Genomic DNA, 26,417 nt, shown 5'->3' with positions numbered 1-26,417 from the left:
TTCATTATCTTGTAATTTAAATTTTTGTAGGTTCAAGCAAGTGTGATTTTGTACAAGGGAAAACTGAGGTAATACTAAAAATTTGACGACTTTTTCCCATACACATTTCATTTTACTGGAAAACAATTTCTATATATACACCTTGACCAACACTGAAGTGATTGTTTTTCCAATCCAGAGATCCATTTTCATTTGCTTAATAAAAAGGCATCTTATTAAGACCCAGTGGCACCAATTCTACAAGAGCAACTCACCTTAGCTGAGGTGTCCAAACTATAAGCAATACTATCCTCTTAATATTCTCAATGAAGAAATGTAAAAACAAACAGGAATTTTATGACCCAGTGAACAAAAAAGCTTTATGTCCAACTGCTGTGACAGTTGGATCATTTTCCTACTCAAAGCAATTTTTTAAGTTTATTATTTGTAGTCATAGTTGGAAAAAATTATTTCACCACAAACAGGCAGAAGAATAAAATAGCACAGCAGCTGCCTCCTCTGCACCACCCCTTATGAAAATCCAACCTTTTCCATCAAGTTCTTCAGGTTATCTCCTATAAACTGATGTGACACTCCCTGACTCTACGGACATTTCCAACCTCACCTACTGCTCCTACAGGTTTCCAAACTGTTGAGATCGTGGTATTACCATGGTCAGAGCACTGATTTTACTCAGAAACCTGATGGGCATATTCAAGTGATATATAGCATATGCATGTGCAAAAGTCCAAACAAATAAAAAAAAAAGATACTAAGTTGCCCAAAATTCATGGGTAGTTTCCTCAAGAGCTCCTCAACATTATTATATTTACAGAGCATGGAAAACTAGCTGTTAAATTTCTCAGTTGATAAGCGAAGCTACACTACCAACTCAAAGATCCTACTAAAACAAGCACAGATGGTATGAACTGTGTGTGTACTTTCTGGGAGCTTCAGAACAAATTCTGTGACAACTCCTTGGCTTCTATTTGTGCAGAAGGCTAAAAATCTTGCTACAGAAGTCAGCAAGTCCATGAAAATATTATTTTTTTAAATTGAATTTAGTATTTAAGAGAATACACCTTCTCTCTAAGCCCACATTAAAACAGGGATTTATTTATATTTTAATCAGCCTAACACTTTAAAGAGGCGTAAATGTTTCTGTAATCTAAGAACAAGCAGAAGGTTATCACAAACCAGAATAGTTATTAGCTGGTGGCACAGAAAGAAGGTGGAAACAACAGAAAAGTGTTTTATTATCTCAGCTATTGCAGAAGAGTAGAGTGGAACGGCAAAGAATACAGCTCGACTTTTATCAAGCTCATCAGCTCCTAAATAGTTATGGGATTGACAGGTGGCACTTAAAGGAAGATGAACTCAGCTATGCCTACAGAAACAAGAACAATAAACTGTATTAGAGCATGCTTTCATTGCAGGGCAGACAGTGATTTACCACAAATGACCACAAAAGCCGAGGCAGAAAGTATTAAGTCTTTAAAATGAAAACACGCAGCAGTTATTAGAAGAATACATTATGAAGATACAAACACAAAACACAGACTTACCTGAGGGACTTGGAGCTGGCCTCTGTAATGGTGGCCTAAAACCTGGGGCTTTGGAAGTATCAGACTGATGTAAAGGATCTGAATTTGGCAAAAATGAAGACTTTCCTGACAGCATAGACTCTGGCGTTGTCTGAGATGAAACGACAGAACCACCCCAGAAGGCATGAGCAGACGTCGGACTGTTTTCGAACAACGTACTGAAGGGCCCAAATGGTAAAGTAGCACTGAAATTGTTACCCATGGACTTGTTTGCTGGATGGGCTGAATTCTGAGAAGCACTTTGTGTACTTAAGGTAGAAGGAAGCTGCACTGAAGAAGGAACGCTGTGGGGCCTTTTAATGTGATTAACATTGAGGACTGCGACAGAAGAATTTTGCACAGGAGCTGGATTCTTATGGACACCACCAGTTCCATGGACAGGCGGTCTGATGGCAGGGGTTTCCATCTTAGCTGCAGGCTGAGAAGACCCCACTGATGTCTGAGACATGGGATAGGTCATCGGGGCATTTGTTGGACCTGCCACAGGAGCAGATGAGCTCGTTGCCGCTAAATTGGGAGGCACAACCATTCGAGGATCTGGTGCAGGAACCTGAGGTTGCTGAAGAGGGGGTCTTGCCTCTTGCAGAGGAGTTCCCGGAGGCTGTTGATGAACAGGGTGCACAGAAGTACTCCCAGAACCTGTACTGGGCTGCCTACTGCTGGTCGAGCTGCTCGCTTCTACTGCTGGCGGACTACCCACTTCCTGATCAGATGAAGGTGCACCTTTATTCGGAGAGGTCGCTGCACAGTCTGAAGGACTGCTTCTAGAAACGCCTGCCGGCTGTGCAGGAGGAGAAGGGGATGACGGGGAAGATGCAGGGTAGTGTTCTTTGGCAGTAGGAATTGGATATGTGGCATTCGTAGCCGCTGTGCTGGTGTTACTCGCTGTGGTTGTCACCGTGGTTGTCGTGGCATTTGACGTCTTCACAACTGTGACAAAAAGCTGCCTTCTGACTGAAGGTGAACTTGGACTGCCGTTTGCAGAAGAACCAGGCACAGTAGAAGCCACTGAACTTGTTGTAGCTGTTGGACTAGTTGTCAAAGAACTTGCCGAATTCACCTGAGAACCGCTGCTGTTCTGGCTGTTATGGCGAGGCACCATGTGAGGCTTAGGTGAGTTGGTAGCTCTTGCGGGGCTCAGTGGCCTAACGGGAAACGGCCCCCACGTGGACTGAGCTGGTGGGAAAGTACCTCCAAAGTGGGTCATGGGCAACCGAGGTGGACGGATTTGCTGGAAAGTCTGAGCAGCGAGTAAAGCATGTGCAAACTGCGGAGGAGGATATGCTAATGGAAGAGAGACTTGGAAACCAGGCCGCACGTTATTCACTGGATTCTTAATGGTTTTGTGATTGGATGCTGAAGAAATTGCAGGCACGGTGAGCGCAGAGGCAGTCTGAGATGTTGATGAAGCAGCTACGGTGGTCACTTTGATCCCCACGAGAGAACTGTTAGCAGCTGTAGTGGTGGCAGGTGTTGATGACCCTATTTTGGAGTTCGCAGCAGAACTTTTCAAGCGGTTCTTTGGAATAAGTTCATCGATTTCTTTATCTGGGTCCTTAATCAAGGCATTAATCAACTGCGTGGCCTGTCTCGTTGATTCTGTGCCACCCCTAAAGAACAAGAGGAGGGGAAAACGAAAGCGCACATAAAACATTTACACACATTAAAGTACCTCAAGCACAGTATCCAGCCTGTCTTCTGTCATGCTAACAGCAAAAAAACCCTCTCAGGAGTGAGGCTGGCATTTTCTTGCTACTGACTGTTATTTAAGAAGCTCAAGTTGAGTACTCTAATCAAAAAAAAAACAAAAAAAACTGCCTCATTAGAAAGTTTATTTGTCTAAGTATGCCTACATATTTAGACATGCCCAGAACAAGTACATATCCGCCTTCTCCACCTCATCTTCAAAGGTTTCTTTTGCACAAAGGCAAAGTTAGAAGACCCATAGTTCATCTCTGTTTCCCTTCACACCATTTGTCTCCACTAGCCTAAAGCAGCGTCTGTTTTTTCCAAGGGACAATCAAGTCAAACCTTTCAATTTTTCTATACAGAAGCATGTTCTGCCAAGAGAAAATCCTCACAGGAACGAACAGATGGAGCGGCCTGCTTACCTTATTGTTATTATTCTATCTCCAGTTTTGTCCTTCTGTTTGTCAATATCTATGTGTGCTCCTGTGCACTCACGTATAGCATTGATGTTGCATCCTCCTCTGCCAATGACTCTGGATATGACAGTTGATGGAACAGAAACCTTCTTGGATCTATAGAAGAAGAAACAACATTAGCTAGGAAACACTTCGATGGCATGAAGAAATGGGCAGATTAGCTGCAAGGACATTATGAAGATTAAACCTACATAGCAAAAACTTGTTCTAGGAAGAACTGCATTCACTAGCCCCAGAGAGGTCTACACTAATTAAAATGATCTCTAATTAAAATGATCTGAAAAGGGACATATGTGAGATAAAATTAGGGGAAGGTTTTGCTTACCTTCTTACAACTTCCTTCCACCCTTCTTCCCTTTTCTGACCACGTTTAGGGCTAGCGATGGTTAGCTTTCCATTTGGAGAAGAAAGGGGAGAAGGACCAGATTTTGTGCAAGTAGACAAGGAATTACTTGTCACTTCGCTGATAACTTCAGACAACCTTTAAAAGAAAGGAAATTCTCTCAATACGCAGGGTCACAAAGACAACAAGAATGACTTCCTTTTGGCTCAATCTCCAGCCCACCAAAACTTCTCTTTCAGCACAAGGAACACACAAAAATTAGAGTGCACAACCCAGGTTAATAACAACACTGGGTTAAAAGTAGGTTACCATCACCCCCCGTCCCCTAGAAAGAGCTCAAGGATTTACTTGCTTTTTGTAAAGCATTTATGTGGTGTCAGCACCCACTACAAAGTTACAACATTGCTTATGCAGACTTAAATGATAGTTGTATCCCAGGAACTGGAATTTCCAAGGAATACATTCCTACTGCTCAACACCTTTCAACAAAACACCACAGTTCGTGAAATACCAAGTTATCTCAGTGTTGAGACCTTGGGTTCTGGAAGTACCATACAGTGGCTGAAATGATACTTTGCATTTTAGAACAAGTACTGCTCACCAGCAGTTCAACTTGAGTGTATCCAAATGGGTTTGGGTTCTAGAGCTAGCACAGAGGTCTCTGCAAAGCTCTGTTAATTACACTGATACAGTACAGTTCCTCAAAGGCAGGAAAGTACTTCTAGACTGTCTCCAGCTCAAACCTTACATTAAAGCCAGAGTAGCCTTAGGCAAGCCTGGAAGAGGAAGACAGCAAAAAAAACCAAGCAGCTACCACATAGCACAAAAAGCATTGCATTAAGAGGAGGTGGCTTCAACTGAGATGCTTGCATCTCCCAGTAACCTAACAGTTCTCTAAGTTTCATATCCACAATCATGACTCCCCCTTCAGAGCCTACTACTCAGTTTATAGTCAAACTGCAAAAAGTTATTATACTCCTCACGCACTACAGCAAAGACACAGGGCCTTGTTCACTTCCTAACAAATAATTTAAATATGCCACGTCTGCAGAGTTAAGCATGCAACTTGCAAATGTCAGGCAACAACCACTTTAAATAGGCATACATTGTCACAGCAACTTACTTGATAGATGATTTGCCAGTAACTGCTTTCCTCTCATCCTTTGGGCAAGTGACAAGGACCGATGGTTGCTTTTTGTTGCTTTGTGTGTTAGTAACAGCTGTGGAAGAATGATTGTCACTTTTGTGGCTGCTGTTGCTATTGCTGCTTTCATCACTACAGCTGGAAATCCTCATGTTGTCACTATCACCACTTTCGCTAGTACTGCTGCTCTTAGATTCACCATTCACTTTTTCTGGTTGGCCATAGGAAATTGGGAGCTGGTCATCAAATATGATCTGAACGTTATCAGGGGCTACTTTGTTTTTCCTGTTTTTCCTTTTGGAGCTTGTTGTGGTGATGGTATTATTCCTTTTCCCATGAGAACCCGCTAAAGTCGTCCAAGTTGCAGATATACCTATGGTGGTTGTAGTGGTAGCACTAGGAGGTTCCATTGGGACCTCTGGATCATCTGATGGAAGAATAAAAAACCATCACTAATTCAGCTGGCTTGAGAAAAGCCTGTGTGGTTTTGTGTTCCAAATCACACTTGTCATGTCTAATGACTCATTAGCAACCTTAAAAGAAACAAGCAGAACCACTAACTAAGCAAACATCTGTAAAACTAGTATACATGTCATACCATGGAGCCTCTCCCGTTTATGGTAACTCATCTAATATTTCTTATCTTGCAACAAATGTGAAACTAAAATCAGACATGGAAGACAGTAACAGAAGCAATTACAGTACAAACCAACATGAAACCACAGAAACAAAGTTGTCAAGTACTCCTTTTTCTTTTAGCCTACCACAGTCATGGAACTATCAGTGAAGACCATTTCTCAGCACAACGTATGAGATGAAGCTTGGGACAGAAAAGAGCTGGTATTTGAATGGATAAAGAAATGGCACACATTTGGAATTTAATGTTGCTTTTTTTTTTTCCACCTGACCCAAATTATCATTCAGTTTGTGAGCAAAGGAGTTATTTGGACAAGTTTCAAGTATCGGGACCTGGAAGAAGAAACACGCTCAAGTCTTCCTGTGGTAAACTTAACCAGCAACTCTCAACTGAAGCTTCTATCAGCAGTCTCTAGCCACACCAAGACACTGGAGAAGTCATCACGCTCATCTATGGGTTTCACAGAAAATGTAAACACAATGTAAACAAATGCAAAGCTCAGCAGGTCATAAAGACCATATTCAAGTTTTGACAAGAAAAGCCAATGAAATACTGGAAATAGAATCAGATGCATGTTTCACAAACAAGGCAAATGGTTTACATCACCTTCAGCTTTTAGCTTCTCTTTCTCCTGAGCAGCTTGAAGTTCAAAATTCTCTTTGTTTTTTGCTTCTATTTCTTCTAGCTTTCTTCTTTGTTCTTCTTTTTTCTTCCTCCTTTTCTCCTTTCTTTTCTCTCTTTTGGCAGCCAGAGCCAATCTTCTGCTTTCTTCCCGCAGCTACAAGTCAAGCACATTGAACAGCATTACAGGATGGACCATGCATTTCAAGAAATGTAGATGCTTTTTATTTACCAAGAAGCTGAACTTGTGTTTTAAGCTAACACATTTATGAAGCCAAAGCTCAATTACATGATCTATATATATTTCTACACATTTACATCTTCCAAACAGATTGTTCACTCACGTTAACAGAAGGTTAGTGTAGAAATAGAGAACACTGCACAAAATAAGCAAGTTACCTAAAATGATTTTTCAGGATTCTTTACAAAACCTTGTGCATCTCAGCAGTACAGTCCAAACACATGTCCCTTTTAAATATTAGAACATGAAATGTCTTCAGCTAGCTTGGGTACAAAATGTGCACTCATTTGACACTACACTTTTACTTAGATTTTTCTGTAACATTTTGCTACAGTACGATGGCTTCCAAGAACATGATTAGTCTTTTTGCTTTATTAAAGACAAACAGGTTTTAGACCTAAAATCCATACTAATGTCACTGGAAAATGCTTAACTATAATGTGTCTGAAAAATATTCTACTTAAAAATCCTTTTTGGTACAGTACTGCAGAGGAAATTGCGTTATCAGTCTCCTGATCCAATGTATCAGAGTCAGGAAGTAAAGTACAAAGATAACCTTAATAACTATGTTCATCTCTAGACACTCCAACTACAATGATTACAAACACTCCTATAACTCAGTACAGACTTTCACAGATCTTCGGATCTTGAAGGAAGGTGAAACTGGAATTTTAATCAAATAAATATTGACAACTCCAAACTCTTAACTTGCCTTTTCCAAATCCAGCTCTTCTAAAAGAATGCTTGCATTTTTGTTGGCTTCAGCAGCCTGTCTATCTTGCTTGAACAATTGATTCCATACACAGGTGGCACTTCTTCAGCATCTCCTAAAATGATAAAGTCCAAGAACCTTCTATTTGAAGAAATAAAACGACGTGTTTGAATATACACTCTCAAGCTTACACTAGTGATTTACTGACTGCTTCATTACTTGCACATGAGAATTTTAAGGGAGAAAAGTTTTGCATTATGCCACTGCAGTACTATCACAAACATCCATGTTTAATACTAAGTTAACCTCTCGTAGGTAAATAAGCTGCAAACGATTCATTCATTGATTTTTTGAATGAGTAGTGACATAGCACCATTATAGAGATGGAATTGATTTTCCTTCCATTCCAGAATAAGACCATAATGCCAACTGCAAATTGTTAAAAGGGTGAAAAAGTAGCCTTCTCCAACCCTATCCCCCATCCCTTGGGAAATATTTCTGTATTACAGTACTACTCACTAACGTATATTAGTTGGATGGCAGTAAATAGGTTTAAATGCATAGGGTAGCCAGCATCATGCAAATGACCATTGGTCACTGCTACTGGCAATAAAACACATATCAATTTAAACATCTGCCCTTCTTCACCCTCAACATGCTCATAACGTAAATTGAGCCCCATAAAGAAATATTATGGCCACATTTCTCTACCAATTGCTCTCCTTATTTCTATTTCTTATTTACAAAATACTTCTTCGCCCTGGTCATGTAGGCTGAAGGGCCTCCTAATAAGCTGTTTAAAAAAAAAAAAAAAAAAAGCTTTACTGTGAAGTATGGTTTCAATTTTCCTTCTTGCACAAGCTTTAATGTAAGCATGAAGCTTCATACTTAAGCTCACTCTCTTGGCAGAAGTTAATTAGCTCTACCTCACTGAAAAAGTCATCATAAATTCAATTGAAACATACTCAACAGGAGGAATTCAGAGCAGTCTGAGGAAAGGACATGGAGAACACTCGAAAATAAACATGAACATTAAACAACACTGCACTTACTACTCCATTCACACCACAAAGGTTTACTAAGTTACAGTGGCTGCGTGCTCCCATTTTTTCCATGCATTTTCCCCTGAACATTTTTCAAAGGAACTTATCATTTGGCTGAAATTTGGTGTGCCAAGCTAAAAAGTATTCAAAATATCTACTCTAAAGCTGAGTAACAGTACTGTTCCTTCTGAAATATTTTTTTTCTTACAATCTTACCTTATCAGTAATCGTTGCTATGTACCTCATACATTCCGAATCTGATGGAAACTGGTTTACTTCTTTTACTAGGTAGCGCACCACTTTTACATGACCCTAAAAAAAAGAAATGGACAAGTAATTAAAGAATCTGTTCTCAAGTTGATCTTGGTACAACTGTAATTTCATATACTTCTGTATTCTATTTTGGTAGTTTTCAAATGCCTGGCTCTGGCAACCTACAGCTCTAAATTGGAAATGACTGTAAGAATCTACTACAGCACTTGAACTACACTCATGTGGAAAGAATCATCTCAAGTCAAGTTGGACTAAATCAAAGTTAGTTTGTAAAGTGCTCATCCTCTCTTGCGTAAGAATCCAAACCAATTTTTATAAGTGATTTTTCTAGTTCTATCTCATATTCCACCTCTTCACACAAATACATTGCTGTCCATTTTCTCCTCTCTGACCCAAGAGAACCAGACTGTATGATGCCCATCAAGCAAACTTCTACTAGAATTTAACACAGACACTATACAGGTAACATACATACCTGTTTTTGAACATTCAATGCTAAATATTAAAATGACTTCACATTTTTAAAAACACAGTTTGTCAGTTATGTTCTGTTTATTCTCACCATGTACGAATGATCAAGACAATATTAACCAAGACCAAAGCTTAATTTCGCATTCTACCTTTCGAAAGGCTGCCATAAGAGGAGTTATTTTCCTGTTATCAGCAGCATCCACATCTGCTCCAGCTTGAACTAGCAGTTGGACAACATCTAGATGCCCTCCATTTGCTGCCAGCCACAGTGGAGTATTCCCTTTCTTGTTACGGACATCTATGTGAGCTCCTCTGCAAAAACAAACGTGTTCAATCAAAACTGTGAATCAAATTTTAGTTACTTACATCAACTGGACTTGCAAAAAATACATGCAACACCTAAGAACATTAGGCTAATTTGATACCCACTTGAACAGGAAACATGCATCCACAGTGCTTCAGCTTCTGAAATTATATCTTTAGTTTCTCTGATGCTGTTAAGAACCTACAGTTGGCCTAAAAATCATTTTAATACTCTGAATCTTACTGTTTGTCAGCTGTCAAAAGATTTGCTAATTACCTCATTAACTCCCATCCATTAGTATACTCAATTCCTCAAAAACTTAGAACAACTTCTCATGTTGCAAGTGCAAGCCAACAGCTGGTGCCGCTTCTTGGAAAGTGTCATAACCAAAAGTTGTTCAAGCAACAATGACTCTGAATATGCTTTGTGATCAATCTCAAAAAGAAAATAATAATGTGCACATCTTGTGCTTTTTACCAATTTTACACTGCTATCTAAAATGGAGGTGTCAGGTGTACACAGACCATAAATGTGAACTTCACAAGAAACTGTTTATTTCTGACATTTACAAGTCAGGGAAACAAAAAAAAAAAAAAAAAAAAAAGCTTAGTCTGCTCAGGCAAACACAAGAACTCGAACACTAAACAGAACTTTCCTTGATCTCTCTCGCTAAATAAAATTATGTAGCTACTAGTGGTCAACAGACAAAACCTTTCCTATTTCTTACTACAGCGTATATTGGAACATACATGTTAGAGAAGAGTACATTCAGGATCATCTTTAAGCAGCACACTTTCAAATACAGAATCACAGAATTCCAGGGGTTGGAAGGGACACAGTACCTGCTAATAAGAAGCTCACAGAATTTGTAGTGCCCTTTGTCTGCTGCAATGGTTAAAGCTGTATCTCTTGAGGAAGGTACTGGAGGAGCATTTACATCTGCACCTTTGTCCAGCAGAACTCTGCCCACTTCTGCATATCCACCAGAAGCTGCTTCCATTAATGGTGTGAGACCAGTCTATGACAAGCAAGCAGAAAAAAAACAAGCAATGAGTTTGAAGGAAGTGGATGGTACGTTCACCTAAGAGCAAGGACTAATTTCTACTTCCAGAAGCACATCTCAAGTTCTGCTGTAGAGCCTCTAATTGTTACCTGGCCAAGTGTTTTGTAGGAGCAATCCTCTTCAGCTGCACTGAGAAGAGCTTTCACTGAGCAGCACTTGGGAGGAAAGACACAGTGCACAGTGTCCTTCCACTGCTACACAACGTTGACAGACACTCAAAACCTGCTGCTGTCACGTTATCTCAGAACCAACACAACCAATCTGATACAGCTGAGGATCAGCAAAGTACCACACATGATGTTGTACAGATGATGCAAACCCCATTTCCTACCTTCATTAAGAGATCCTACATAGCAACATCCAGAAAATGCCTGGCCAGGTCAAGGGCACATTACTTTAGCAAGGATACCTACCATAAGAAAGCACTGAACAGCTCCCTCTGAGCTTCTCCTTGGCAATAACTACAAACAGGGGAAAAGGAGAACAGGATGCCACATCTATGGCACGTCTGTGTGGTTTTTTTTTCTTCCACTCATTTTAATTTAGTTTTCAGTATTCTAGTAATTTTTCTACTAAACAGTCTTCCCTGCAATTTCAAAAGCTGGGATCAACAGACTCACAGAAATGCAAATTTCCATTTCAATTCTGTTACCGCCATGGATAGAAGCAACTAGACAGACTAGACCATGAGCACAACAACCTGGATCAAGAATCTTGGCTTTTTGAATTAAATTCTTTTTTATCAGGTTAATGGATTACTTGTCTTCTGCTTGTAAGCACCTGAAGATGAAGTAAGACTTCAGAACTGCTTCTCTTTCACTGAGCTGCATGGAAATAGTAGGTCTTCAAATACAGCCATTATTGTTACATTGTCTTTTTGTCAGTGTCAGAAATACTGAATTGAGCTATAGCTGATGTGGACTTGGCCAGTTCTGTTCACTTCCAAGGGGCATGCATAAAAGGCAAGGAAGTCATCAGATGATCACAGTGAAGTCAAGACTTTCAAGCATATCTTTCTGGAGATGTATTTGGTTCTTACCTTAGCTCTGTGTTCCACATTAGCTTTTCTATCAAGTAGCAGGCTAACCACTTCAGTTCTCCCTTGGAAACAAGCTAGAGTCAGTGCTGTATTTCTATTGGTCTCTATCTGGGCATTTATATCAGAGCCCATGTCCAGTAATAACTTCACAGCAGCAGTGTGCCCATTCATGGCTGCCAACATTAAGGGAGAAATGCCCAATTTGCTACCAGTTCTGAAAGAGGAGAGAAAAAAAAACTTGAATCAATCACATATCTGAAATGACTTGAACAAAAAGAGTGAAAACAGAGTACTTAACCAAGACTGAAAGTCTACAAAGCAACTACTACTGAAATAACAAAAGGTTCTTGATAGCAGCTTTGGACAAATACTTCCATTTAAATGATAACAGGTATGTTGCATTTTAATTGCTGTAAATTCCAAGGTCTCTCTTATCACGAGCTTAACTTTTGCTTTAATGTTTTGACTTGTACAGTGCATGGCTGAGCTATTTTCTCCCATTCAATGGATGCAAGAAGCATTACATAAATGCAAACACACATAGACAATCTTTCCTTAAAGTAGGCATCAGAAACAAAAACCTGCTCTTATTTAACCCAGAGGTAATTTGAAACCGGAAGGCAAACCAGAGCAAGAAGAAATATTTCTATCTTGAATAAAGGACAATTGATAAAATATGATATAGGACAGAAGTTATCAAAATACAGAAGAGGGAGATGGAAGTTAAGCAAGCATTAGAAAAATCACAATCAAAACCGTTCCTTCCTACCCGAAGCCTAATACAGGTAAGATAATACATTGCTTGCTTTCATGTAATAAACAGTAATTTGTTCTACTTAGTTATCAAGAAAGCCTTTGGGGAAGGGTAAAGACCATGAAGAAGCAGTGAAAAGGAAACTTGCCTGGAATTGATTTCTGCCCCAGCATTTAGCAGAATCTTGATAATGTTCACATAGCCACCAGAAGCAGCGAGGCTTAAAGGTGTGTAATCGGAGACATTCCTGTGTTCTTTGTTTGCCCCTCGAGCTAGCAGCAACTCCACCACCTGCAGTGTTTTGAAAAATAACATCTTGTTTTCTCTCAAACTTGCAAATCTGACACAAATCTATCCACGGCTTTTCAAAACCTAAATATACTGTTGACATCTCCCAGAGAGCAAGCATTTTTCACAGAATCACAAAATCATCTAGGTTGGAAGAGACCTCCAAGATCACCTAGTCCAATCTCTGACCTAACACCAACAAGTCCTCCACTAGACCACATCACTAAGCTCTCTACATCTAAACGTCTTTTAAAGACATCCAGGGATGGTGACTCAACCACTTCCCTAGGCAGCCCATTCCAATGCCTCACTTGTGATACATTCCAATGTATCACTCGTTCCACTTTCATCCTGCAAGCATAAAACGTGTTTTGATTGGTCCTACAGAGCTGAAGCCAAAAGCTTTTTCATTAAAAAACTTTGACTTGAAATCAGGTAATTGACATCTTCTGAATGGCAATAAAGAGCCTAAAGAGCTAGCAACTTTTAGTAACATTTTGTCTAAGAAGTAATTATCTAGCAAAACCACAGTATTCTGCATCAGGTTCTATAGCTTTCTTTGGGGCCTTTGCAACCCAAACAGAAGCATTAACAGAAACACACACTTGAAATTTGTAAACAAAACAAAACAAAAAAGTTATTTGTTTCTGATCACGTGTTCTAATTTTCTTCTGATGTCACAGAACACAGTATTTCTGATAACATTAAAAAGACTTCCCTTACATTACTTCGATCAATCCTTTGAAAAATGATTTGGTATTATCATCATTTTTAACTGTAGAGATCTACAGTACACTGATAGCCTATGTTCCTGTGCAGAATCAACTAGCATATTCCTTTGGCTCCTATACGAAGCCCATTCATGCCTAGCTCTAGCTTCTCAACAGGAACATTCATCCCATTTACTTTCCTATTCACATCTAATTAAGCTAGTAAAAGCCCTATAACTAGCCCCTAGTTATAAGGTCTGTTCAGAGCTCTGGTCCAACTTATTAAATAGAAAAATAAATTTATCACACATATTGCAATACACAACTTGAAAAATGTTAAGCTCTTCACATCTTTTTTTTTTTTTTTTTTTTTTTTTTTAGAAGAAACACCATCCTGACAGCACGGTGAATTAAATTACTACAGATATGCTGGAAAAATACTTGGGTATACTGACACAAAACATTATCTACAACCTGCTTTTGAAGACTTAAGTTTTACATCACCTCTTGTCTCCCTCCCGAACAAGCCAAAGACAAGGGAGTGTCCTTGGTTCTCTCCGACTGGGCTTCAATATCAGCTCCATTATCAAGTAAAATTTCAACAACACCCACATGGCCTGCTGTGGCAGCCAAAATAAGTGGAGTAAATCCTAGAATGAAAAAGGATGTTTGAAGAATATGCATTCGTAACTTCAGGTTAAGTGACATATGTTAAACCATTAAAAAAGCAAGCCTAAAAGCTTCGCATAAAGACTACATGTATTGTGTATTTATTTACTGGGGTACACTGGAAGACTAGAATTGGTCTGTACTGCCATAGCAAAATACTTACCTTTCTTGTCCCTGTGTTCAATATTGGCTCCTCTCTCTAGCAGTGTTTGCACTAGTTCTTCATGGCCACCGGCACAAGCAAGTGTTAATGCGGTGTCATGATTACTCTCAGTCTAAAAGAAACAGACATCATATACAAGATAAATAATTCCTTTTAGGGTACAAACTCTGTTATAAGGCCTAATAGCCAAAATATGACTGTATCTACAACAAAAACTTTTTGTAACCTTAAGGCCCATCTACTGATCAAGTACCTCAGTTTACTTTTGTGTTCAATTTCGTAACCAGGATTCCGCTACTCAAGTCAACTCTGTTGGGAGATTTATGAACACCTGACAAGAACTGAGATTGCTTAAAAACAAATTTCATCAGTGAGAGCATAGTTTTAGTTTTGACTTACACTATTATGACCCAAGATAACCAAGCCCAGTACTGATAAGCATTGTTGTCTACCAAGGAGGCACATCAGGTTATGGCAGGAGCAGCAGTCTCCTGCAGAAACCAGGCCCATTGCCATGAGTGGCTAAACTAGCTAGAACTGGTTTCCCAGAGACTTCTCTCGCTAAACCACAATAATCTCTCGTTGCAATCCACAACAATCCACCCTCCATCTTATTCACCCTGCCTGTATCTCAGCCGTAACATCTTAACCATGTACGTACAGTCTAAAACCACGGCAAATATATATGCAAGGTACTATGCGCATTTTTTTTTGGATGGCCAGCTAGCTGCAATTCAACATAAAGTAGTAGCTTTTAAGTTATCTTCTATAAATATACCTTCTCTATAATTAGAAAGGAGAACGCTCATATCCTCTTGCTAAAACAGTACAAAAATGATTGTTTCTTTCAATACTTTTATGCTTCTGTCAAGCTTAGTGATCACTGGCCACCAACTTAAAGCACAACTGGGAAAAGCAGTGTACAAGTTGTAAATCTTGTTTTTGTCTTCAGAAATCACGCCCCAAAAGTATTTAGAAGAAAAGAAATACGAAGTGTTTGATCATTCAATGACTTTGCCTTTTGTTCAGCTACAGCACTGAGGAAAGTGGGTTGCACTCTCAGAGAGTTATACTGGCTTTCCAAAAGCAGCTAATCAAGTCTCTAGAACCCAATTCATTATACAACAGCGCTGTTTACTATATATGAATTATTCAGGATACAGAGGCAAAACAGCTACACATCTATGCTGCAGTGCCAATGGCAGGCTTACCTGGGCATCAATATCTATAGCAGGGTAGATTGGTAGCATGGCTGAAGGAGAAATGATAGGACTTGGAGTTGGCGTCTGAGGCTGGGAGACAGAAGTTGCAATGCTGTGGGTAGGAGTGTTTGACATTGCAGATGCTCTTCCACTCACTGCTGTTGAACAGAATAATTACACTTAGTAAAGGCAAAAATTTTACCTTGCATTTTTAATATGACCGTAAGTAGCCAGTGGGACCAAACTCCCACCAACGTAACTCCCCAAATACTTTACTATTCACAAATGCATATTTTCTACATGTTTATCCCAATCTTTGAGCCCTCAAATCTTTGAATTTATCAATTAGAAAAAAGGTTAACTATATCAGATCACCAAAGAAATACATAAGTATCAGATTGTCATGTTTTCTAGATGCCCACTACAGAATAGATATACTTTTTTTTTTTAAATATATATATCAAAAATCTTTCCTACAAGTCATTCATTATTTGGACCAGGAGTTACATACCTTTAAAAGCTGAACTGTGAAACAAGTCAAATCAATGGTTATCTATGCTTTTTTTTTTTCCCCTTAAAACAGCTTAAGGATTCCCACATAGAAGTGCAACTACCTCCCCCACACCCACCACCTTCCCCAAACATCACAAAAAAAGCAGCAGAGCTAGCACCAGGATGCTCACATGGCAGAACTTGTTGAAACTAGTGAAGTAGAAGCTTCTTAACAGCCATTTTGCAGAGACTTTGGTCAAAGAGGTTAGGACAAGCAAAAGGTAATACCATTTTACAGTTGATGACAGTATATCGACATGACACAAAATAGCACCAACCGCCACACTTCCCTGAAATTCATTTCATACATATAACGATTGCAAGTACCGAGGTAACTTGATACTAAAACAGCCTTTGGGGGAAAAAAAAATCCAGTTTTCCTTAAAGGAATTCAGTGCTTTCTCTTCATGATTTTTCTCCCCTATTTTTACAAGTCTTTATCAGGTATGATCAGCAAAAGGAGAAAGTGAAGAAGTGCTATACTATTCTCCTCTCAAGCTCACAAAAGGACCTTTAACTGCAAAAATGAAAGAAATATGGTTTACACATTGTCCACTCTGATTGAACACACAACACTGAGTAACCTTATTTCAGTATTCCGTAATGCCCCTTTGCTTTATCCCCAACTTTTGGGATCACATTTATTTTTCAAATAGGTTTAGTAATCAGCTGCATTCCAGATTACCACCCATGGCTACTTGCTCTAAAAATTAGTTAGAAGGGATAAACATTTTCAACAGATGTCACAAAAATTTTACCATAACATGCCTATCATGCCAACTCCCTTCTCTGCAAGGCAGCTGTGTTTTGAATCCATTACTAATTTGATTTCTGGACTTCCTATAACAAATCCCAGCAAAAAAGCTAACAAATGCCACTGAAAGGAAACAAAAAACAAAAACAAAAAACTTACTTATGGCATAAGAAACATGCCTAACCTTATATTTAAGACTAAAACAAGACCCAACCTCCGTTGACGTTCCTATCAGATCACCTTTTGTTCTCATCTTATGAGAAAAAAAATCAAACTAGGTATGGATTAAAAGAAAAATGCAGATGCCGAGCCAAAGTTGACTTATGTAAAGTCAAAAACTGTGGCATACAGGAACTTCGTATTGTACAGAGCTAACTCAAGTCTCATCTAATATTATTCAGCAGAGAGCCTACTTTAAACTCATCTGTTTTCTTATGCTTGTTGTAAAGAGATATAACCTCATTAATAACACAGTAGCCCATTTGTTTCATAGAAAATAACAATGTTTGAACTCTTGTTCTCATATTTACACACATGGCCATAATGAGCAATTGTGGAGGAAAAAAAAAGAATAAATTTGCCTTTCTCCAAGATCTAAGAGAAAGCTCTATCAGCTTAAAACAGTAATGGAATGAAAAAAAAACACAGTTCTTTACTCTCAGATCTGGTCCCAAGGGACCAGAAAAAGATGGTAAAATGAACCCATGAAAAATGTGAACCCGCTACAGTAGCACAAGGGATTTCTACAGCTGTTAAGGATTACCACTAGAACCCCAATATAGGGGCTGGGGAGTACGCGCTGTGTTACGCACTGCATTACAGGAGCCACTACTAAAACTATTAGCATTTTTTAAAAAAATAAGAAAAAAATCAAGCTAGTTGGGCAAATCAATTCAGGTAAAGCCTCTTATACCAACTGTGTTGCACTGGAAGGAGAGGGCAGGGGAAAGAGGTTGTTTAAAAGCCAAAACCTCGTTCCCAGAGAAGAAAACCTTTATTGTACAATCCATATGCAAATGTTTTTATGAATGCTAGCAGAAAAGACCATCAATATGCATGGTGGCTTACAGTTCTCACATTAAATATATCTCAAGTGTGCTTCAGAAATAACTCACAGACATATAAACATTTCATATCCCTGAAGTACATTTCACTGAAGTATTATTTTTTATGGCTAACAACTGGGATTATTTTTCTTTAAATACCACCTATGCAGAGTTCTTACTTTTAATCTACATGCCAAGTGCAGTAACTAGAACCTTGACTGTGTCCAAACAGAAATATTAGATGTTCTCAATAAACCAAAAGGTTTTTACACCAGTCTTGAGCAGTGAAATAAGAGTAACCAACTAACTTTATCTTGAAATAAGTCTAAACACATCGACAGCTAAAGCTTCGTACTTCCCTTCTGCCCCTCCATCTGCTTTAGTAGACCAGTTGCAATACTTAACAAATCCTGCACTTCCAACATTAGACCCTCATAACTGTATGGCTGGGATAGCGATGTCTTCAAAGCTAGTTCACAATTCAAGCATTTTAGTATACACTTGCTTTGGTACAGGACCAACTACCAATCTTAATAACACGATGATACAAGGTAAAACTCCAAGAAGTTTAATTGTCAGCTTATACCACCCCAAGCACCGCTTGACTACCCAAACTGAAGTCTTGGCATTTGTTAAGATACTGGGCAGTCAGGTTTTTTTTTTTTTTTTTTTTTTTTTTTTTTTTTTTTTTTTACTTATTGCCATTAGTAGCATTGTTGCTCTTCATCCTGGTTTCTCCCTGGACATCTCAACTTTTCCTTAGCTCAAATAAAAAAAGGACATCACAGCTGCTGCCTTCTCCCATAAGCCCAGCAGCCCCACCATTCAGAAATATTTCCTTATACGCTGCGTGTGTAAGCCAAGTGGAGGAAAGACAACAGTCAAGTTAACAAAAAATTTCAAAAAACTTCAAAACAAACATAAGATATGTAGCAGCTGAGACAATGTTTTTTTTTTTCCTCTCCTCACTGATCTACATGCCCTAAAATAAAAGACATGCCTTTAAAAATAAGCCCGACATTTCACAAAGGAGTATATTTTTTTTTATGGTCATCAAGTTTGTTCCTTCCTTGAATACTTCCAATTTTCACTAAGTGCAATATCTTACAGAAACTAAACTCCTTATTATCTTTGTCAACCATCAAGATTGATACTAGTGTTGTCTGATTGTGGGCACAGCATTCTTTTCATGTGCTTATTCTTTATCTCCTTTACAACTTCAACAGTAAGCATATTAAAGTGCTGTTTCACACCACCATTGCAACGAGGCAAGATGAGGGACTGATAAAATAAAGTTACAAAAAATACTAGATATGGTAGCTTCTTCCAACTTGCTTTAAGGCAATTCAACAGCCTCAGTTTCTTCTCATCTACCCCCACTATCTTATACTGCCATTGCTTTTTTAGTACCTTAAGTTATTAAAAGCTATGTTCCTGCCAGCGTGCTTACAAATCAATACCAAACACTTCAGATGCATAACATGCCTTGAATTACAAGGACCCAAGTAATGTTCTGAATTCTAATACAAACACATAGTATTGCTTCTATACACAAACATCTCTGCAGATGAAGCCCTAAAACCACACTGCAGTTGTGTTCTTTAATTCAGTGATTTTTTGTTAGAGTCTAGCCCATCCTGAGTATTCTTCCATGTCAAGATCCAGTCTTAAAAGGCAGGCTACCACAGGCTCAACCCTGTACAAAACCAGCTGCCTAGCAATAGACACAAGTCTCTTAACACTCCTAGAACAATGGTCTAAATGCATCTACCATCCATTTGTAAGAACAGCATAACCATTGCCAACAACTGATCATAATCACACCAGAGCATAAAAGCTTCCATCCTTATAGTTTTCCAGATCTCCTGCATGCACTGCAGATAGGATTCAATTTCGTTATTTTGCTGTGATGCTGGCTTTCTCTTGTAGTTTTTTCCAGTGTTGAGTTCCCAGTAAGATCTAACAGTCAATGTGTATTCTCTTCTTATGTATTAATTAAGCTAGTTAAAACTATCACTGACTCAGCTCACAAGGTAGCTTCCAGGAATTAAACTATCAAGCACTTCAAGATTCCAGAAATACTTTGTGAGGCTGTTCCCAGACATACTCCTTTGGAAACAGTGATCTACTTCAACATAGGGTTAGTGTTAAAAACAGAAGATGGTTTAAATCACACATCATTTAACATATGCAGTATTTTGAGTTAAGAGTTTTATAATCTCTTTTCCACTGCCAAAAACATGCTTCTAATTCACCCAGCCTCTCAGCAAGCAAACACCTTATCCAGCATCTGAAGCTGAAGAGCAAGCCCTCTGCTTGTCATTGATTCCAGCAGGATCAGAAAGGAACCCTACATTGCAACTGCAAGATTATTTACTACTTTTTCAATTTCCCTATTACTTTAAAAAGAACAACAAAACAAACCAAAAAAGCCACAATCACCTCAAAACCCTCAAGTCAGTACATTTTCCCATTGTGTCTCCAGACAACTTCTGCAGAGCTCTGGTAACACCAATTAGCTACTATAGTAACAAGGAAATATACTTTATCATCCCAGAGTTGATCTAGCAACAGCACTTGACCAGGAACATTGCTATCTTACCCTAGCCTCTCACTAATAAGAGCATTTGCACGCGTGACCTTGTTCTAAAAAGTACTTAACATGGGACAATTCAGCTTGCAATAAAAACACAGATGAATACTATATAAAGTTTACTCAGCCAAGGTGTAGCATTGTTTTTGTAACTGGTGAAACTCACCTAGTGCTGCAAGCCACACATCTGTGCTGGAACTACCCTCACGTGTCTGTCACTGCCTCAGGAACAGGAGGTTTGTATCCATGCGGGATAATCTAGAGGGTTCCCATTAAAGCAGTACCGAAAACTACTGCCGAAGTATTTCGCTGCTGTGCTTAAACATTTTGTGTTACACTGAACCCATTTCCATTCCACAGTAAGTTCTGAAGCGTGCAATAAACTTGGCATCAGAGCTGTATAGTCAGGTCTGTCTGCTCTCTTGAAAATTACCACTTGGCAGAAAAATAGAGATGGAATTTCATTTGTACAGCCTATAACAGACTTCCCACAAAGGCCTTCCAAAGCACAATTTAGATCTCATTTCCAATTGCATGTGTGTGCTCATGTACTGAGACTAAAGAGTACAAATACATTCACTCATTGGAAGTATCTGACTTTCACAAAAAGGATGCACAAGCACTTGGATTTGGGCCAGCCGACCTAAAATCCCAGATCCTCAGTATGTTACATGCAGTTAAATACATCGCAAGTGTCTTCTAACTGAAGGTTTAAGTCATATTTAAAGTGCATTGCGTGCGTACTTCATAGCTACCCACAAACCACGTTCTCTCTCTTGAATTGAGTATCTGATTTTGGCACATATCCCAGCAGATCCACATGAGAGACCTTCAGCATCAGTGCACACTATCACGACGTAAGTAGCTTTATCTACCGTCTCATGTCTCCTGTTGGATGCGTACTCACTGACAGCTTCCAACTCTTGTGTCTAGGCTTAAACTAACACCAGATTTTCTGAATAGAATCTGTGTCTCCCGTAAGTTTCAGTGATTTTTAAGGGGGCTTTGCCCAAACATCAGAGTACTCAGTAGAAGCCTAATTTTCATCCCACAGTTTTAGAAGCCTTGTTCCAATTTCAAACAATCACCACCTGGAATTTCCTAGTTACCAAATCCTCTATTCACTGTGCACCATTACTGTACTCCCCTAATTCCTGCAGTACATGCAAGAGATGCTCCACACCTCTGCACCTTTGGGCTAGAATATTTTTGGAGACCTGCCTTTTCGCCAGCTCACATCTGAACATGCTGCATTAGTCTTACACTGTCTCCTTATAAAGGAGATTTGTTAAGACAGAGAGCATTTTTAAAAATAAACATTCATCAGTTTCACAAAGAGCACCCTAACAAATTTCAATCAAGTAACATGATTTTTTCCCAACATTCCTGAATAGTTAACTTGTACTCAAACAAGTACTCAGAATGAGTAGTTCAGCCATTACACTAACAAGGGACTACATGCAACTAAAGCACATGTAAAGGAAAGCAATGCTAGCAGCTCACACTTCCCAAGTACTTAAGGCCTGTTTCATTATTTTTAGTTGCTACCTTTCAAGGCCTTAAAGCTCTGATATAACATGGACAAAAATCTCCAGAGCAACTCGAAAAACTTGGTTAGGCTAGATTTTTTCATTGACAAACCAACAATTTCCATGAATATACTGAAAAAAAGTTAATGGAATTACTGCCTTTTCTTCTGAACAGAAGTAAAAGTTTCCTAATGGTTCACTATTCAAGGCCATCTACAGCAGCTCTCATTCAAAAGACAAGCCTAAAGGTTTGCTACAAGTTGTAGGCATAATGTAGGCTCAAAGCCTATTCTGAGCACTTCAAGTCAGCTCTCTGTCAACTAGCCAAAAGTATTAACAAACAGCACCATCGTGATGTTATTCCTGAGCTACAGACAGGCTGAAAAACTTTTTATCTCTAGTATATCCACCCCCCAAACCAGAAAAGAAGTACAAATGCTACTTCTGACATACCAACCTGACAAACAGGCACCTGTTAGCACAACAAAAGGAAAAGCAACCCTGCAAATCGAAAAGTTAAAACTAATTCTCTGAAAACCTCAACACAGGGTTATCAGTAGGCTAGAGGTACTGCTGCAGAGCTAGCGGGAATACACAAACACACACACACACAAAGAAGTTGACATACCCTCAACTGGTTAAGCAAATATTATACCTGCTCGTAACAATATAAACCCACCTGCCATGATGTCATCCAGCGTGTCATTGAGCGTCTGAGCAGGGCTGGCTACCATTAACCCTTGCTGTGTTTCTGTCAGTATTCCTTGCCCCAGCCCTGCTAGTTGTGCTTGGCCCAACACTGGCTGTCCAACTATTACACCTTGCAGTTCTGTAAGATTTGCGATGGACCCTGGAGGTAAGGAACCTGCTGCCAGAGGCAAAGCTTGTGGCATCGCCAGAGGCTGAATTGGTGCAAAACCCGTCTGCGCAGCAGCTTGCTGAGGATCATCTTTAAGCAAGATGGGGTCCACTTGTTGTAATCGTGCATAGTCTCCCTCTGAGAGTTGTTCTCCTACCCCAACAGGAGTCAGTAGTCCCAGGTGCTGGCAAGACTGTTGCTGCTGCTGCTGCTGGAGCTGAATTCTTTGCGCTTTTACCTCTAGATATTGCTTTTTTAGCTGCTGCTGAGTTTTCAGCTGTAACTCTCGTTCCACTTTCTGCAGTTCCTCCAAAATCTTTTGTTTCTTCTGGATCTGTTCCTCTCTCGTTTTGTTCAGCTCCTCAATCTTCTCTTTGGTGAGCTGGTCAGCGTGTGCCAATTCCAAGGACTGCAGCTGAGCATTCTTCTCTATGGCTTCTTTTATCCTCTGCTCCAGCTCTGTCAACTTGCCCTGAGCCTCTTCTACAATGCTCTCTGGAGACTGATTGGTGATGTAACCCTGTACATCCTGGTTGTTTGCTGGCAAATGACTGCTGGACTTTTGTTTAGAAGCAGCTGTGTGAAAAAGAAACCCCCTCAGAACCAATGGAAGTGCATATGAATGGCATCCTCATTATAGAGCTACTGTTGGGATGCTAAATGCACCAAGACACAGCACCCACAGAAGGTCAGTGTACTGTAAGGCCCTCAAAAGGAAACGGTATCTTTCACTATCAATTTTAACACAGCAGTCAGATTGCAAATTAACAGTATAGATTATTGCGCATACATTCCAAATAACCCCTAGGCTACGTTGAAATATTTACTCCAACAATTGTTATACTTTCGCCAAATGAAGCGATTGTCTCAAGAGCCGCTGTTATCAAGTGGTGCTACAAGATAAATGGAAACAAAAGGGTAGGATATGCTGTCTCTTCACTTGATCTTTTGCGACTGGCATCGTGTTAAGGCATAAGTGTATCGTTACAGCCCTGAAGCACAGCAAAAGCGATACAAAAACATCTCAAGGGACACGTGACTTTGCTCAGGCCACCAGTTTTGCGAGTAGTTTAGTACGTTTTAGGAAGTACTACACTTTCTAGGAACACTGAATCCTTTCACTACAGGTATCCAGCTTTGCTCAGTTGACAAACAGTGCTAGAACCCAGGATAGTCATTTATATTTAACATGATCTAACAGGGTATGTTTAGCCACTACATTTTATCCATAGCAGACATGACTTTGGATGTGTCAAAACTCAGCTCTGCCCAGGCAAGGCAAATAATTCAGCCTTCCTGTAAGAATGAGCGATGGACTAATCCAATACATCTTTTATGAAGAAGTCCACAGTAAAACAGCTGACATGGTCTGCCATACCAGTTGGAGAAGGAACAACCTGTTAATTTTGAAGGGTGAAAGACAAATCAAAACCCAGGATTTGAGCCAGTGGCGGTGCCCAGTTTCTTCCAGTAATCCTTGCTGTATTTCCAGAACAATACAAGTGTACACACAGTATTAATTTTATGACATGCACGCCTGTATTTGCACTATTGCTGATCCTTGATAAAAAAAAATGTTTTGGAAGAGACTTCTAAAGTACAGAAAGAGTAAAGTTATCAAAATAGTGATATCAAAATAGATGCAAATTTAGTCCTAGGAGGAGCTAAGCCACATCAGACTAAATGTTTTGTAGCACAAGAAATTCCGCCTTCAGTCAAATTAGTCAAACCCACTCCAAGACTACTATCCTAAGAAAACACGGGTTACCCAATCAACTACCATATGGAACGTAACAGTTGCTACAAATTGCACTAGCAAATTTATATAGGTTTCTGGGTGACATTCTGTATTAGTCCAGTATGTCAAACTAATATATATGTATGTTTTTACTTAGGCAGATTTCTTGACGCTTTGTGATTACAGGGTTAGATGACTGATACTTCATATTTGATAGATAACCAATCCTTTAAAAAAAAAAAATTGACAGTTTCCTTGACTGAATTCATTAACACTCTTCATAGGCACTACTCTGCTGTAAGCGCAACCCTAAATCTTCTAACGGATATTTAGAAAATAAGCTCCAGAACTAAGACTGACCTTTATTTCTGATGGGAAGGGTTGTGGCGACATTAGCAGGGGGTTTGTCAGGCTCCTGGGGTGGGACGACCATGGGCAGCGCCTGCACTGGTACACGAGGAGCCTAAAATGTTGGATACTAATAGATTATTTTCCTCATACTCTAATCTAGTGATAGTTCAATAGAAGGTAAACAAAACCTGTTAGAAAAGCAGACTTTCATGGTAACTAATAACATTTCATACGTTTTAAATATGCTGAGTTCAATAGTTAACCATTTGAGATCGCCTGACTTCCATATGCTTGGCATTCTTCACCTAGGAAATAACTTGCCAAAGACGACTCATCTCTGTACTGTACAGTGCTAGTGCTATACTCTGGAAAAGGAAATAAGCCACAGCGGGCTACAAATATAACTCTGAAGAACAGCCTCATTAAAGCAGACTTCAGTTACTGGCTTTTTACTTGACATTTTTTCAATAATCTTTATAGAATAGGAAAAATAAAGGACTACACGGCGATGCTCAGAGGATCTTCATTTTCACAACAGCTCAGATTTTCAAAATTGACCTACAGTTCAGCACTAGATGAAATGACATGATTGACTTCTCTTCTTTCAACTTTGAACAAACTGCAACACACACAAACAAAGCCCCACAAAACAGACCATCAGCCCTTAAATCTTACCCTATTTAAATCATGGGATGGTGGGGTCAGCTGAGTAGCATCAGGTGGAGGAGCAGAAAGCAAGTTGTTGGGGTAGTCTAGAAGGTAACAAACCACACTGGTATGACCACCCTTTGCTGCCTCTATTAACATCGTTGATCCATCCTAAAAAGGCAAAGATCACACTATTAGAAAAGATCATAATGAAAACACGATAATGTTTTGAGAGATACAACAGTATATATTCAGACTTCCTTAATATTCCACCTGCAGCAAGTCCACAACTGAACTTAAAAAACAGTTGTGTTTTTTTTTCCTTCTTTTTCCTCAACTATAACTGGAGCTCAGCCTTCAGATTCATGCTAATTAACAGGTCTGTGCTCCTCCATACACCAACTCCTACAAACACATTACTAAACATAATGCCTGCTTGTGGTTTTCACTGAAATACCTGCTCTTTGATCTTACTGATATCATGACATGTTGGGTCAGTTGCAGAGAATACAGAAGTAAATTCTCTTGCATATCTTCAGCTATAAGATGAATGGAAGACTACTTCAGAGGATAAGAAGGTAGTTGAGTTACAAACCTTCAATCTGTGTGTAGGATCAGCACCATGAGCTAGCAGTAACTCCACAACTGCCAAATGACCTCCAGCACAGGCCAATGACAATACTGTATGATCGTTGTTAGCAGTGGTCCTATTCACATTTGCTCCTTCAAAAACAGAGAGAAAAGATTATTTAAAAAAAAAAAAAAAAAAAAAAAAAAAGAGACTTCAATTGGTTCTCCTCTACCAAAAGAGAAGGGATACCAAGTTTGCCGCCTTCTTAAGCACAAAAATACTGTCTTTGGCTGCAGTTTTGCAACTGCTATATAAAATTCAAGTCAAACTCTATTTACAAACTCTATTTTA

The 26,417-nt window shown here is 39.3% G+C and overlaps 1 protein-coding gene across 1 annotated transcript in view; it reads right to left on the bottom strand.

The window, feature by feature from the left end:
- The window catches only part of ANKRD17 (ankyrin repeat domain 17), a 69,124-nt gene that overhangs the window by 6,996 nt on the left and 35,711 nt on the right, over positions 1–26,417 (bottom strand). The window contains 19 exon segments of the mRNA XM_032187243.1: positions 1,545–3,193; positions 3,695–3,844; positions 4,074–4,229; positions 5,215–5,662; positions 6,479–6,650; positions 7,447–7,513; positions 7,515–7,561; positions 8,706–8,801; positions 9,383–9,545; positions 10,380–10,555; positions 11,640–11,853; positions 12,542–12,684; positions 13,896–14,041; positions 14,224–14,335; positions 15,435–15,583; positions 22,579–23,334; positions 24,857–24,959; positions 25,523–25,666; positions 26,091–26,218. Of these exon segments, the coding sequence (XP_032043134.1) occupies positions 1,545–3,193; positions 3,695–3,844; positions 4,074–4,229; positions 5,215–5,662; positions 6,479–6,650; positions 7,447–7,513; positions 7,515–7,561; positions 8,706–8,801; positions 9,383–9,545; positions 10,380–10,555; positions 11,640–11,853; positions 12,542–12,684; positions 13,896–14,041; positions 14,224–14,335; positions 15,435–15,583; positions 22,579–23,334; positions 24,857–24,959; positions 25,523–25,666; positions 26,091–26,218 (5,019 nt within the window).

Source organism: Aythya fuligula, chromosome 4 (assembly GCF_009819795.1).
Source record: "Aythya fuligula isolate bAytFul2 chromosome 4, bAytFul2.pri, whole genome shotgun sequence".
Taxonomy (NCBI): Eukaryota; Metazoa; Chordata; class Aves; order Anseriformes; family Anatidae; genus Aythya; species Aythya fuligula.
Note: the sequence above shows the minus strand (reverse complement) of the source record. Positions and strands in the feature narration are given on the sequence as shown.